A 16,877-nucleotide genomic window follows, 5' to 3' on the forward strand; every position below is an offset into this window, starting at 1 on the left:
GTGCAATGACAGAATATATGCATAAAGATCATTTTGAGTTCAATACAGGTGTACTTTGCAAAAATGAAATTAGTATGTTGCTAGAAGTCACATATATTTTAGAAACTATTCAAAGGAATAGTGTATTATTTTAAAACCTTTGTAAAATGAAAATAATCAGTTTTTGACTTTTAAATTATGTTTTGTTTTTTGAAATTACTTGAAGTAGAGACCTACACGTAAATGTATTGTGATGAAGCCTTTACTCTGTATTGTAATAGATTAAGAGCATTTGCTAACAAAACACAGTGTTTCTTGACAGTTATTTTCAAAGATGACAATACCAGTTGTTAATCAAATGTAAGCTGGTCCCTAGATATATTAATGCTCATTAAATATTATAGTTTAGTTTTTCTGTTTAAACATTGAAATAATTTATTTTTTCTTTTAAACAGGTTGAATCAAGGGATTCTTTGAATAGCATAGCCCTGAAATTTGATACAACACCTAACGAACTTGTTCAATTAAATAAGTTATTCTCCCGAGCAGTTGTTACTGGACAGGTAGTATCTTTTTTTTAATGTGCTGATGTTTAGAAACATTAAACAGAAAGGCAGAAAGTATTTATTTTACTGTAGTTAATAATATAGAAAATTTGAGAATAATTTTATATGTGCTTTTAACAAATCATATTGGCCATGTAAGAGAAAATTAACTGTTTTATGTCTGTATTAGTTTCTTTTTTAATACATATTGAAAATAATTGTAGATTTTTCTTTTTAAATATAGTTACAATGAGCTTTTTAAAATATTCAGAACAATATATGCATATGATAAAAAATTACTTTATCAAAGTAAGGCATCCCTCCATCTCAAACTTTCAGTTTCTTTTCCAGAAGCAACCAGTTGCCAGTTTGCATTTCTTTCAGGAATAATCTAGCCTACTTTTGTTGTTGTTGTTGTGTTTTAATTTAACTTTGATTCTTGGAAAGTGTTATATTTAATCACAGTTCTAGTTCAGACTTTTTCACGCGTGCATAGTATTACATTGTATTGATATATCATACTTATTTAAAGCATTAGACTATTTCTACTCTTTTGCTAAGGTCAATAGTGCTGTAGTAAACATGCCTGTACACATCTGTTTTTCTTTAAATGTAAGTATTTCTGTAGGGTGAATTCTTAGAAGTAAAGTTACTATATCAGAGGATATGTGCACGTTAAATTTTGCTAGCTATTGCCAAATTGTCCTTTAGGAGTGACACCTCTATAGTGTATGACAATTAATATTTCCTCACCCTATTCCAGCCGTATATATTATCAAATGTGTCTAAACTGATTTTAAAGGTTCTTTTTTAAAAATGTTTTTATATTCTTATAATTTGAAAATTTTTATGTTTTTCTATTTAATTGGTAATTGTTAATAGTGCTTGCTTATAGAACACCATCTAATTATTAACACTTCATTTTAACTAAATCTTTGTGTGAATGTTTTCTTACAGGTTCTGTATGTTCCTGATCCTGAATATGTCTCCAGTGTTGAGAGCTCTCCATCTCTAAGCCCCGTAAGTCCTCTGTCACCAACATCATCTGAGGCTGAATTTGATAAGACCACTGTAAGTATCTCTGCTTTGCAAAGATGGCTATGAAGAAATCTCACTTTGTCTACATTGACTGTCTTGTTTTTTACATTCCATTTTGACTATGGTTAGAATGAAATATTTCCTTTTTATTTTGTTGCTTAAGTTTGTAAATCCCAACTTTAAAAATAAGACATTCTTATGAAACCATATAGCTTAAATTGACTTACCTTTGTAGGTGGTGGTTGTGGGCCAAAAATATTCATCAACTCTTATTTTTTAAAGAACATATATAATTTAACTTACAAAGGAATCTTACCCAAAAAACATGACATTATCACAGTAGAGGAAGTTCATGTCCAATTTGATGTTTATTTCATCTATAAATAAATGAGTATATAGTACTTAGAACTCTTAAGTGAGTTTAATTTTGACACATTGCCTTTAAAAAAATAATTTATCATCTTAGTCATCCAAGAATTGACATAGTAGATTAATTTATCTAGCATTTCTAAGGAATGAGTGTTCTAATAACTTACATTTTACAAATGAACTTCAGGGAACTAAACTTCATTTAATAATTTTGATTAAAATCTTCTGAAAGGAATTATATATTTCTTTGCCTTTCATAGAATAAATTACATGATATTATTAATAACTATTTTTCTCCTTGCCTGGGAACTTTTTTCTGCATGTGTGTGTGTTTGTGTGTGTGAGAGAGAGAGAGAGAAATGAGGCCTTTTTCATTTATTTGTTGGATATCTTATTTATATAATTATGGCAATACTATGCTTTAGAATGCAGTCACATGAAAGGAATATATTACATTTGTTGTCATCATTGATAAGAATAGAAGTCAGGTTTTAATGGTAGGTATTACTTACCAAATGACACAATACCTTTTTGAACATAGCCATGCCATTTTCCCATGGGACTTACAAAGAGATGTACTCATAAGGGGCAATGACAAAGTAACTACGTAGCCTTAGGTTAATTTAGCCTGTGTTTCAAACCCTAAAGCAGAATGATGAAAATCTAAGCTGTAGCATCATGCCTGACTAGAAACCTGTGGAGTCTCTTCCTGTTCCTCGGCTTTAACCTAAATCTGCCTGTCTACTGGCTTTCTTGGAAGATATAAGAGCAAAGAAAACAAAATGTTGAAAGTTAAGGGAGCAACAAGGCCAGGCCTCAACCTGTGTGAAAATGTGCCCCTTCTTACTTTTGCCATTTGACTGAAAGAGATGGAGAGGATAAAGTTATGTGAATGATCTTTTAATCCTCAGTGACTTAGCTACTGTCAAAGATGGACCAAAAAACTTCCTGTAATTTGGCCAGTGATATGAGTAAATTCTTTGTCCCTGGGATAGATAAAAAAAAAAAAGAGGTAAGAGATTCCTTAAAGAACTAAAAATACACCTACCATTTGATCCAGCAATCTCACTACTAGGTATCTACCCCGAGGAAAAGAAGTCATTATATGAAAAAGATACTTGCACATGCGTATATAGCAGCATAATTTGCAATTGCAAAAATATGGAACCACCCCAAATGCCCATCAATCAACAAGTGGATAAAGAAAATGTGGTATATATATACCATGGAATACTACTCAGTCATAAAAAGGAATGAAAGAATGGCATTTGCTGCAACCTGGATGGAATTGGAGACTCTTATTCTAAGTGAAGTAACTCAGGAATGGAAAACTAAACATCGCACGTACTCACCCATAAGTGGGAGCTAAGCTATGAGGATGCAAAGGCATAAGAATGATATAGTGGACTTTGGGGACTCAGGCAAAAGGGTGGGAGCAGGGTGAGAAATAAAGGATTACACATTGGGTACAGTGTACACTGCTTAGGTGTTGGGTGCACCAAAATCTCAGAAATCACCACTAAAGAACTTACTCCTGTAACCAGACACACCTGCTCCCTGAAAACATATTGAAATGGAAAATAATTTAAAAAAAAAAAAAGAGGTAAGAGAAGAGTTTGTGAACTTCTCTTTACATGGAATGATACTCTTTACCTGCCATCAAAGAGATTATGGGCAATAGTTAGAAATAATTCTTAAAATAGTTGATTGTGTAAATTTTAGTTGTATTTTTTTTTACCTAGGATTATATTCATTACCAGGCTCCAGGATAATATTTCTATGACTTTCTGCATATCTCAAGTGCCTATATTTCTATATTCTAATTATTGGGTTTTATGTCTCCCATGCTGTATAAATCCCTTAGAAATAAGGATATTATGTTTTATTAGATATAGTTTACATTTTCATTACACTAATTAAAATAATGTCTATTAGTATTGTTATTATATGTTTTTACCAGAAATTGTCAGTTTATATTACCAGCAACCACTGATAAATTTTTTGAATGTCCAGCTTAGTAGTGGTTTACTATGAGTCTAAAAATATGTTCCTGGCTTTGTCGGCATGAAGACTTTCATTGGTAATAATTCGTTTTCACTTAAAAATATTGCATTTTGAGAATTTCCATGGAAAACTATTTTTTCTTTATTTTTCACTTTTTTTTGTTCACATATGGAGGAAGAAATATAGAAGGAGATAGAACCAAAGTAATGGTAAAAATCATAAAAATAGCTAAAATGTAGTATTGCAACAGGTATAATTCTAAGCACTTTAAAAGTATTATCATTTATTCCTTATCTCAAATTTATGAGGTAGGCACTTGGCCTGGGTTTCTGTGTTTGTCCCTCCAGACTTACTCTGTATTCTCTAGTGTCCTTTGGGTGGTAGACTGCATCAGTGCACTCTCTCTTGCCCTTTTGCTTCTGTTGGTGGTTTTCTTTCTGGAGCAGTTGCAGAAGATAAGAGGGAAGGAAAGAGAGAATAAGATGGGGACATATTTATTCTCCTAGCTCCTTCCCTGTAAGGTTACTCCAGAGTGACCACATTCTTCAGCATCTCATCTTATCTTTTGTCAGCCCTTTCCACAGAGCCATCTCTAAATTTAGGTATCTGTTTCTCCCCCTTACCTCTTTAGGGATAGAGGAGTCTTCTGTTATTGTTCACCCTGGGTTTTTATACACCATATGTACCTTTGTAAATAGTTCCATAATTAAATCCTCTTAAAATTATTCAGTTTCTACCAGGCATAGTGGCTCACGCTGGTAATCCCAGCACTTTGGGAGGCCGAGGCAGGCAGATCACTTGAGGTCAGGAGTTCAAGATTAGAGCGGCCAACATGGTGAAACCCATCTTTACTAAAAATACAAAAATTAGCCGGGTGTGGTGGCGGGCACTTGTAATTCCAGCCACTCAGGAGGCTGAGGTGGGAGAATCACATGAACCCAGGAGTCGGGGGTTGCAGTGAGCCACGCCACTGCCCTTCAGCCTGGGTTACAGAGTGAGACTCTGTCTCAAAAAAAAAAAAAGCTCAGTTTGATGTGCCATCTGTTTTTTCTAGTACGTGACCAATAAGTATTGTATCCATTTTATAGAGGAGGAAACAGAGGAAGAGAAGTTAATTATTTTGTGTTTAAGGTCACTCAGCTAGTAGCTAAGCTAAGATTCTAACCCAGATGGGCTTGGTTCGGAGCCCATAGTTTTTATTACTACTTTATAGCTGGAAAATGATAACTCAGAAACACTACTCTTGCCCAATAAATAATTGGACCCAAAGAGTTAAGTAATATTTAATCATTATAAAAGTCGATATAGTAATAGCTACCATTTCGCACTATCATCTTCCTAAGATTCTTTAAATCTCTCATTTTTTGAATAAATATAGAAACCTGCTTTTGTTCTGTACACCTTTGGTTTTTCTCCTTTGTACTGTAAGTTCACCCATTATGCTAATGCCATTTTAGGGTAAAACTGTTAATGTGTTATATTCAGGATGAAGTTCAGTGGAAAAATGTTTAAAATAAGTAATATGAAAAAAATGAAATAATTTTAAAGTACTTATGTTTATATTAATATACTCTATTGAAGGGTGGGATATGCAGATAGTCATATTCTCTTTAAGATAAAACATGGTATAATACTCTAATCAATCTAAAATATGATAAAAATAGAATATTAATAACACTTGAATTGGATACACATGATGATAAGACAATATAATTTTGAAAAAAAAAATAATTTTAAGAGATTCTGGGGAAGGCCTAGGAAGTCCTAAAGGAGGAAAGAGGAAAAAGTATAAAATAGCAATAGAATGTAGGCATATTAAATCTTCCTTTTTAAGGATAGGCTGTGATTATACTGCTACAGTAGCTATTGTTTTTTTACTTAAAGAGTGCTTACTATGTATTTACTGTGTTCATTTCAGAATTTTAATCTTTAACACTTTAATAACATTTTAATTACTTTAGACTTTTAATTAATCTTTAACCCCATGAGGTAGGTATAATAATCATGATCTGTATTTTTAAAAATGAGGAAAGTAAGGCATAGAGAGAAGAATGATGGTTAGTAAGTGGTAGAACTGAGACTGAAAACCTGGCAGTCAAGGTCTAGATTCTGTGTTGTGTTCTTAACTACTTTTTGTACTGCCTAAGTAATGAAATGATGACTACTAGCAAGTGCAGGTACTCTATAACTGAGACATATGATCTAAATTAAATATATGTGTCACAATTTATAGGAACTAGGAAGTCTGTAGTAAAGAACTGTGTGGAAGTAATGCATGAAATTTTTGCTTGGCCAAAGCAAAAATAAAAATGTAGAAGATTTAGAAATGTTCTTTAATTACCTATATTAGTTTCCTAGTATTATCATAACAAAGGGTGACAAATTGGGTGGGTTACAACAAAAGAAATTTATTACCATACAGTTTTGGAGGCTGGAAGTCTGAATTCAGACTATTGGTACGACCATGCTCCTTTTGAAACTTGTAGAGGAGAATCATTTCTTGCCTCTTCTAGCTGGTGTTTGCCAAGTATCATTGGCATTCCTTATCTTGTAAATATATCACCACTTTCTGCCTTCCTTGTGACAAGTGGCCATCTACTTCCTGTATGTATGTCTTCACATGGTGGTCTCTACTTTATATAAGGAAAACAGTCAGATTAAGGGCCCACCCTACTCATGTATGACCTTACCTTAAATTAATAATTACATCTGAAAAATCCTATTTTCAAATAAGGTCACATTCTGAGATACTGGAGGTTAGGGCTTTAACATTATCATTTTGGGGGAGACAGTCAAACCATAACATTGCCTCATAAAATTATAATTATATAGAATTTATATTATGGAGCTTTATTTATATTCTAGAATTTTATATTTTTTGTCTTTGAAGGAAAGGGGAAATTTAGAAAACTTTCTAATTCTAGTCAAGTAAGATTTTTTAAGAGATGTTTAGTTAATTTTCTTCATTTAAGATATGTTGAAGGGTTAAGTTAATTTCTCATAGGGTTTTGGGAAGCTTGTGAATATTTGTGAAATATTGTGAAAACTTTTTTAAAAACTTCTCTTTTTTAATCATGATAGTCACATAATTAATTGGCATCTTGAAGTGGTATGCCTGTATACCTGAAAATAGACATTAATTACAAGTAATAGCAGACATGCAAGAAATTAAAACAATTTTAGTTAGGAATATCAAAGTAGTTTGAAAAGGTTAAATATCGCCTGTGCTTCAGGAATTGCTTTCACATATGACATCCTTTAACAATTCACAAACATAACCTCTCTTTTCTCTCTGTGCATATATAGAATATATATTTTTTAACTTAAAGGCACTAATATCTATCATATACAATATTATATGTTATATATAAAACATGTTTTATCTCTTTTATAGAATATATAAATCGTAATTTTTTCTAAATTATGATTTTAACTTTAATGCTTTTAGACTTCAATGTTAATATAAGTATATACAACTTATGCGATATATAATTTATATATTAAATGTAAGCTTATAGTATTATAATAAAACTATAAATATCAATACCACTCAAATGTGTAAATAACACATAAATCATATATACTACATTCATATTATTACATATAATTTAGCTTTGATGCTTTTAAACCTATTTTAAATAACAACTTAGTAAGGAATTGTTTTTTAATATGCACTTTTTAATAGATTATGCTGTAATTATACCTTGGTCTTATATTCTTAGAACAAAATTTTATGGTTAGTATCTGAAAAATTAAACTTTATAATAGGACTTAGTGTTTGCGAAGATTTTAGGAAACAAATATTTTATATAGAAGAAATCCCTGTATTTTTAACATCACAAGAAATGGGTAAATTACTAGATGAGAGTTTTTTTTTTCCTAGATTCCAGATGGAAACATTATTTCCATAATTAGAATTAAAAATTGATCCCGATATTTTAATTTTATTATTTTATTCTGTATTTGATTTTAAACATTCTTAAGTTCTTGGTCCCAGGAAGTAGAGATTATTGAACATAATTTATAGACAGTAAATGGCAATCATCGTATATATTGGATTGAAAGAAAAATACAGCATACACTGCTTCAAAAGTAAATGTTTTCTTTAAAGGATATATTGTATATACGTTGCATGAAGTAAATACAAATGTTGGTATTTCTGTGCCTGTATGGATTTTCCTCCTCAATCTTCCTTTGCCCTACCTATGTGTTACTAGAGAACATTTCTACAAATTTTCAATCGCAAAAGAGCAAAAATACAATAAAGCCAAGGCAAGAAGGGAAGTGGACAGTTTGGAGTTGCTAATTCATTTATGGTAATGGTTTATAATAACATACAAATCATATTGTATAATATATTCTACAAAAAAAGATAACTCTAGGTGATTATTAAACTTTTTGTAAATCATTTGCCCTAGCAATGCTTTGCTTTTTTACATTTGAATATTTGGGGCAATAATGAGGCTAGATAGATAGATATAGATGTTTATATTTCTATATTTTTAAGGACCTTCTCTGGTGGCTAAAACAAAATTATACAGGGAAGCATCAGCAAGCCATCAAATGAGCTGCAAAACCACCGCATTAATAATCACAGTTTAAAAATAGCATTCAAAACCATCTACATAGAGATACTAATACTTTGAATAGTGTACATTTATGTAAGTTACGGTGAGGTCTGGTAATTCCTCTGAACAACTTTGATCTTTTTTGAAAGTAATCTCCTTTTTTGTGCTTTGCTTTGAGCATTTGGTAATCTCATATTCTTTTTAAAAGAATTACATTGACAAATTGGTATTGCTATAGATACTGAGTTCAGACTTTCAGGTAACCTCAGAGATCATATATTGTTCAAAAAGGCATATCTTCATTTAAGGAAAGCATATGATAATGTGCACATATATATACATATATATATATACACACACATATATTTATATTTGTGTGTGACTAATGCGGTTAACTCAATTTTGGGGGAATTGAGGAATCACAAAATTTGTTGATAGCTTTTTGCCAGTTTGCAGGGGACCCTCTTATAGCTCTGCATCAGCTATTTTTTTCTTAGCATATTTATGAATTGTTTGGTAGAAGATTTGAAAGGGAAGCGATACAATATTACAGTTAAGCTCACTGGTTTGTGTGTTGATAACATAGGTTTGCATCTTAGCTCCTTACTCATTTGTCAAGTTATTGAACTTGGCTAAGCTTAAGTTTCATTAAAAATTAAGGTCATAGTATACTTCATATGAGTGATTGAAAAACTAAATGAAATAGTCCATATAACACTTAGAAATAACAAGTATTCATAAATATCATTGAGATTATTATTAATATCACTTATTTATCTGTGCTAACTGAATTTATATGTGCTATAAAACTCTTAGCTATAATAACTACCAAAGACAACAGGATGAATGCAAAGTTATTAATTTGTATTTTAAAATGAAAAAATTGAGGAAGATTTTGTTAATAGATATTAATGATTGAACGGTGTCATGAAACTTAAAATCTCATTCCATTTCACGTTTTTTAAAACAGTGAAATTGTAGTATATCAAACATAGTTGTTTTGCAGTATTTTGCATTTGTCTGTCCTTCCTTCAACAAACATTTGTTGAATATCTGCCCCAGTGCTCGGGATATAGCCCTACATTTTAGGTGGGATATATGAAAGGAGGTGTAAAAATTCTGCCCTCATATGGGTTGAAGGAATTTGATCCATGTATTAGGGGAGAAAAAGTTATGTTCAGGTTTGATAGCTCTTTTCAGATATCTCGGTTTATGATATTGAAGAGAAGGCAGTATTATTTATTATTTCTAAATGCCAAATCAGAGCTATTAGGTAGAAGTTACAAAGTGACAGATTTTAACTCAAAGCTCTGAAGAATCTTGCTCCTATGAAAACTTCTTCAAGGCAGTGTGGATTTATTCATACGGTATGAAAGCCTTTGGAAGTATTTAAAACACATCTGTCTAGCTTTCCTACAATGTACAGAATATTAAACTTTGGGGGGAATTGTGGGGAGTAGTATTTAAAGGACCTGTGAACTTAGATGTAAAAAATTTTAAGTGACCTCTAACATTTTTAAAAATAAGAGGATATCATATAAGCAGCAAATACCTGGCATACCTGTGACTTTGTCCTCAGTAGAACTTACAGATATTTTCAGATCACCTTAGAATTGTTACAGAGAACACAAAATGTTACTCATGGTCATTATATCACAATTTGGATTCAAACTTGTAATGATCAGAGTCCAGAGTCACCACTAAATCTTGTGTTATTTAATATATTAATAAAGAAGCATATATATATCCGGGCGTGGTGGCTCATGCCTGTAATCCCAGCACTTTGGGAGGCCAAGGCGGGCAGATCATGAGGTCAGGAGATCGTGACCATCCTGGCTAACACGGTGAAACCCCGTCTCTACTAAAAATACAAAAAATTAGCCGGGTGTGGTGGCGGGCGCCTATAGTCCCAGCTACTCAGGAGGCTGAGGCAGGAGAATGGCGTGAACCCAGGAAGCGGAGCTTGCAGTGAGCCGAGATGGCGCCACCACACTCCAGCCTGGGTGACAGAGCGAGACTCTGTCTCAGAAGAAAAAATAAACAAACAAAAAAAAAACCAAGAAGCGTATATATGTGTGTGTGTGTGTGTGTATATATATATATACACATATATATACATATATATACATGTATATATACATATATATACATATATACATATATACATATATATACATGTGTATATATATACATATATATACATATATACATATATACATATATATACATGTGTATATATATACATATATATACATATATACATATATATACATGTATATATATACATATATATATACATATATATATAACTATACCTCTAGTTTGTTTTTAAAAAATGTTTTAATACTCTGTTGTTTCCATTTGTTTTTCCTTATAATTCTATATTTTATTTTGACCATTCCAAAACATTCTGAGAAGCTGGTTCATAGGCTTCACTGTAAGAATGGTCAGTAGCACCAAAAAAGTTAAGAAACTTGTGATCAAGTGGAATGGGATTTATCAACTGTAGCTCGAGATTTAAAAGGCTATTCCAGTGAACGGGTTCTGCTGTATGCTTAGGTACTAAGGTAAGCTTTCCACCTTTTTCCTGCTCCCAGCACCTGATGGATATTATATTATATGGTCTTATCAGAGTCAGTGGTTTAATTCAGGAGCATCTGAGTGTGTGTGCACGTGTGTGTATGTGTTGGGTGTGGGTACAAGAGATGTAGTATTCACTGTTCTCCAGATTATTTTATTTTTTAAATTTATAGATATGTGTATCTCCCTATTAAAAATCACTATAAATGTAAGTTTAACCTGTGTTTGTGATCTTTATTGAATATGAAAATAGTGCCACTTTTTTCCTATAATTTGTACGTAAAAATATTTCGGGCTGACTTCCAGAATGTGGTCAAATGAAACAACACTTATTGGGGGAAGCTATTCATTTGACTTTTTAATAGTGTGCTCATTTTTATTTTGTTTTCTGCTTTTTTTTTCTTTCCTTTAAAAAAAAAAAAAAAAGAATCCTGATGTCCATCCAACAGAAGCAACTCCCTCATCTACTTTCACTGGTATTCGACCTGCACGAGTTGTATCTTCAACTTCGGAGGAGGAGGAAGCATTTACTGAGAAATTTCTTAAAATTAATTGCAAATATATTACCAGTGGCAAGGTAAAGAATGACACTTTAGAGAAGACCTTTAATCATGCTTTAGTTATTACTAATGTATGATAGTTTGGCATTTACATTTTAAGTCATCAATGTCAGAAAATGCTTGAATATTATAGAAAGGTACTAGTGATACTATTATTTTGGGTTAGTATGGATGTTGCTTATAACTTAGAGTCTGGTGATCTGTTGTAATTGTTAAAAGTAATGGAATATAAATAAATTCACTAAGGCACAGCTAAGTTGCTGTTGGTAGGATATTTCAAAAGTGTGAATAAAATGACTGCTGCCAGGTACTGTGTGGAGTGTGAACTTCTGTATAACTAGTATAGCACACAAATAGGAAGATATCTAGTATTTATTGAGTACCTACTATATGCCAGAGAGTATTTGAGGTATCTTAATTATTTTATCAATTCAAAACAATCCTGTGAAATAGGCAGTCATATTTCTTTTCCACAGGGAAAAACAAAACAGGAAAGGTTCATAGGAAAGGGTAATAGGTCCAAGATCTCTCTATAATGGCCAGAATTCAAACCTAGTCAGAATCTTTTTTTTTTTTTTTTTTTTTTGAGACGAAGTTTTGCTCTTATCAGCCAGGCTGGAGTGCAATGGCGTGATCTCGGCTCACTGCAACCTCTGCCTCCTGGGTTCAAGCAATTCTCCTGCCTGAGCCTCCTGAGTAGCTGGGGTTATAGGCACTCACCACCACATCTGGCTAACTTTTTGTATTTTTAGTAGAGACAGGGTTTCACCATGTTGGTCAGGCTGGTCTTAAACTCCTAACCTCAGGTGATCCACTTGCCTCGGCTTCCCAAAGTGCTGGGGATTACAGGTGTGAGCCACCGCACCCAGCCCAGAATCTATTTTGTCTGCTTCACTTTGTTGCTTTTCTAAGCAAAAACTTCTAATCTGAAAAGAGAATATAGTAAAGTAATAGAGTTGGAAAATAAACTCCAGGTTTTGCTCAAAAAATGTCTATAACATGATACTGCCTTTAGAAGTCACACATGAGAACTGTTTCTTTGTAGTATAATTCATAAATTTATGAGTATTTGAAACACATAATAAGCATTTAGTGGTATGCATTTTGCCCTAAATATTGTTTTAAATGTTGTGTTTTCATTTTCATTTACTTTATTTTCTCTTGATTTCTTCTTTGACCCATTTGAGAGTGTTTTATTTTTCTAGATAACTGTCTTTTACTAATTTCTAATTCAATTCTGTGTGATCAGAGAACATACTACTATTTGAAGGCTTTATTTAGATCTGTTTTATGGTCTAGAATATCGTATGTTTTAATAAATGTAATGTGTGCACTGTAAAAGACACATTATATTTGTGTTGGGTGGAATATTCCACACGTGTCAATCAAATCAAATTGAGTGATAGTGTCCTGTATTTCTGATTTTCTGTCTATCAGTTGTTGATAGAAGAATTTTGAACTATCTCACTGTTATTGTGGATTTATCTGTTTTTGCCTTTCAGTTTTATTTATCTGTTTTTGCCATACATTTATAATTAAATATATTTATAAATATATTTAATATATAAATATTTATTTATATATTTAATATATAAATATATATAAATATATTTTTATATATTTAATATATAAATATATTTTTATATATTTAATATATAAATATATTTATATATATTTAATATATATAAATATATTTATAGATATTTAATACATAAATATGTTTATATATTTATATATATAAATATATATATTTAATATATAAATATATTTTTATATTTAATATATATATTTATATATATATTTAATATATAAAATATATATATTTACATGTATAGTATGATATATATCTTTAATATGTCACATTCTCACTTTAAGTAGCATTATATATGCCACTTTACATATAGTACACACACCTTACAACAGTACACTTTTATTTCCCCCTTCCAGCCTTTGTGTTCTTATCATAACACCTCTTATTTCTACATGTTATAAACACAATTCATTATTATTTTTGCTTTAAAAAGTTAATTTAAAATAATTTTTAAAATAAGGGTAAAGTCTATTATATTTATCCACTTACTTATTCCCTACACTTGTCATTCCTTTTTTATAGTTGCAGATTTCCATTTGTATCATTTTTCCTTTTATTTAGGGACTTCTAAATTTCTTACAGTGTAGGTCAGCTAGTGATAAATTCTTTCAGTGTTTATTTGCCTTGAAAAAGTCTATGTTTCTCCTTATTTTATTAAATGTTACTGTCATGTTTATGTATATTTTCTTTTTTTTTTTTTTTTCTCCGAGACAGAATCTCACTCTGTTGCCCAGGCTGGAGTGCGGTGGCCTGATCTCAGCTCACTGCAACCTCCGCCTCCCAGGTTCAAGCAATTCTCCTGCCTCAGCCTCCTGAGTAGCTGGGACTACAGGCACACGCCACCACGTCTGGCTAATTTTTGTATTTTTTTAGTAGAGAGGGGGTTTTACCATGTTGGCCAGGCTGGTCTCGAACTGCTGACCTCGTGATCCGCCTGCCTCAGCCTCCCAAAGTGCTGGGGTTACAGGCGTGAGCTACCGCACCCGGCACGTTTATGTACATTTTCAAAATTATATGTGTGTTTATAAAAAAGGATCCCTAACTTTTAAATTTTATGCCATTTTATCTTTTTTTGGTCCATTGAATTTTTTTTAATTAATATACTTTCATTTTTAGAGCAGTTTTAAATGGACGGAAGAATTGAGCAGAAATTAGAATTCATATTTATACTCTCCCCCTTTCCCCAGTTTCCCTTATTAACATCTTGCTTTTGTGTGCTATATTTGTTTCAATCAATGAAGCAGTATTCAGGCACCAAGGAAAGCCCATAAGATTCTCTCTTGTTGTATATTCTGTGGGCTATAACAAATGTATAGTGACATTTATCTATCATTACAGTATTACCAGATTAGTTTCATTGGGCTGAAAATCCTCTATGCACCACCTGTTCATCCCTCCTTCCCTTTCTTTCCCTGAACTCCTGATAATTAATGGTCGTCTTACTCTCTCTATAGTTTTGCCTTTTTTTAGAGTGTCATATAGTTGGAATCATAGAGTATGATTGAATGAATTCATATTGGCTTCTTTCACTTAGCAATGTGTGTTTAAGATTCCTCCATGTCTTTTGCGGATTGACACCTTAATTCTTTTTACTAATATTACTGAATATTCCACTGAGTGGATGTACTGTAGTTTATCCATTCCCCTATTAAGTGACATCTTGATCACTCTTAAGTTTTGGCACTTGTAAATGAAGCTACTTTAAACATTCATGTGCAGGTTTTGTGTGGTAAGTTTTCATCTCAGGTAAAATATCAAGAATCATGATTACTGGATGGTATGGTAAGACCATTGTTAGCTTAGTAAGAAACTGAAGAACTCTCCTCCAAAGGACCTGTGCTATTTTGTATCCAATAAGCAATGGGAATCCCTATTCCACAGCCTCACCAGCATTTGATGTTTTCAGTGTTTTAGACTTCAGCCATTCTAATAGATCCGTAGTAGTAATATCTCACTGTGTTAATTAGAAATTCTCTAATGGCATATTATATTAAGCGTCTTTTTTTTTTCCATTCAGAAATGACAAATTCTTTAAATCGACAAACTCATCTTCCTCAAGCCCCAGACCATGGTAGGCAGCCCTCCCTCTCCGTCCCCTCACCCCACCCCTTAGCCACAGTGAAGCGAATGGAAAATGAGAAGCCACGAGGGCCTCTGCCAGGGAAGGCTGCCCCAGATGTGTGGTGAGCACAGTCAGTGCAGCTGTGGCTGGGGCAGCAGCTGCCACAGGCTCCTCCCTATAAATTAAGTTCCTGCAGCCACAGCTGTGGGAGAAGCGTACTTGTAGAAGCAAGGCCAGTCCAGCATCAGAAGGCAGGGGCAGCATCACTGACTCCCAGCCATGGAATGAACGGAGGGCACAGAGCTCAGAGACAGAACAGGCCAGGGGGAAAAAGGAGAGACAGAACAGGCCAGGGCATGGCGGTGAGGGACTGAGGCCCCTAAATTTTGGTCCCAGGGGAAAAGAAGAGGCCAGTTGGTCCAGTTTTGATGGGTATGGGGAGGGGAATGTATTAGTAAGCACGGGGGAGAGGCTGCCAACAGGCACCTCAGAGGTGATAGGACAGGCTGAACCCCTCACCCTGACAGAAGGGAGCTTAAGAGCTCTGGGGCTCTCTGGGAATGTCACTGCTAAAATATATATCTACATGTATATTAACCGCTCGTGGGAGGGCAGGGGCAAGGCCTGGGGTGGGATCAAAGGATCTGGCGCGGCATCCCGTAGCCAGTCATGCCTGCCTGAGACGCTCCCCATCTGTAGCCCGATCACGTTCTTGCCCTCTTGCAGCTGGTTATCCGAGAAGTTCCGAGGATTCTCCTTGGATTTCTTAGGGAACCAGTTGGGATCCGCAGAGAAGAGCCCATCATCCCAGGCTACTGCCAGCCCACCCAGATTCCTCAGCGTCCGCTGCACACAGGCCATGTTCTTTCCTTCCCAGAGGTCCACAGTTTGGAAGATGTCAGTGGTGTTAATGCCATAGCGCTCAGCTGCTTGCAGGAACTGAGAGATCTGCTCCATCTGCTTGAAGGCCATGGTGGAGGCCTGGATCTTCTTTACTGGGACCTGCCCCTTGGGGTACAGTGCATTAATGAGCTCACATAACACCGTGCCATCCTTGAGCCAGTTCTGGAAGTTCTCGCGTCCAGGCTGGGACCGGCCCACATCCTTTCGGCACTGGGTGGTGATCCACTGGATCAGGATCTGCTCCAGATCTGCATCATACTGTTTCTCAATCTTCTGCTGCACCTCCCGGCTCAGGCCATATGCAGGTCCCCTGTTGGCCATTCCAATGGGTGGCGGTGGCTGCGGGGAGCGTTCAAGTGGGCTGGAGAGCGGCACACTCACTCAAGGCAAGGGCTGCAGCTGCCGAGCTTCTTCTTATATGCTTATTTTCTACCCAGATATCCTCTTCATTTTCAAAGGATATTTTCACTAGACAGAATTTTCAGTTGATGAGGTTTTATTTCTTTTCAGAACTTTAAAAATTTACTCCATTGTTTTCTGGCTTGTGTTTTTCTAAAGTGAAGTCTTGCATTATTTTTATGTTTGGTGTTCTGTTAAAAAATGTGTCTATCTTTGGTTGCACTTAAGATGTTCTATTTATCACTGATTTTGAGCAATTTTATTAGGATGTGCCCTGGT

At 33.8% G+C, this 16,877-nt stretch overlaps 1 protein-coding gene and 1 pseudogene across 7 annotated transcripts in view; one reads left to right on the forward strand and one right to left on the reverse strand.

The window, feature by feature from the left end:
• Positions 1-16,877, forward strand: part of OXR1 (oxidation resistance 1) — a 489,515-nt gene that overhangs the window by 418,352 nt on the left and 54,286 nt on the right. For all 7 annotated transcript variants that reach the window (XM_034966478.4, XM_057303073.2, XM_034966479.4 and 4 more), the window contains 3 exons: positions 435-542; positions 1,482-1,595; positions 11,511-11,660. In XM_034966478.4, coding sequence (XP_034822369.1) covers positions 435-542; positions 1,482-1,595; positions 11,511-11,660 — 372 coding nt within the window. The remainder of the gene's footprint in view (positions 1-434; positions 543-1,481; positions 1,596-11,510; positions 11,661-16,877) is intronic.
• On the reverse strand, positions 13,579-16,580 carry LOC134730999 (transgelin-2-like; annotated as a pseudogene).

Source organism: Pan paniscus, chromosome 7, assembly GCF_029289425.2.
Source record: "Pan paniscus chromosome 7, NHGRI_mPanPan1-v2.0_pri, whole genome shotgun sequence".
Lineage (NCBI taxonomy): Eukaryota > Metazoa > Chordata > Mammalia > Primates > Hominidae > Pan > Pan paniscus.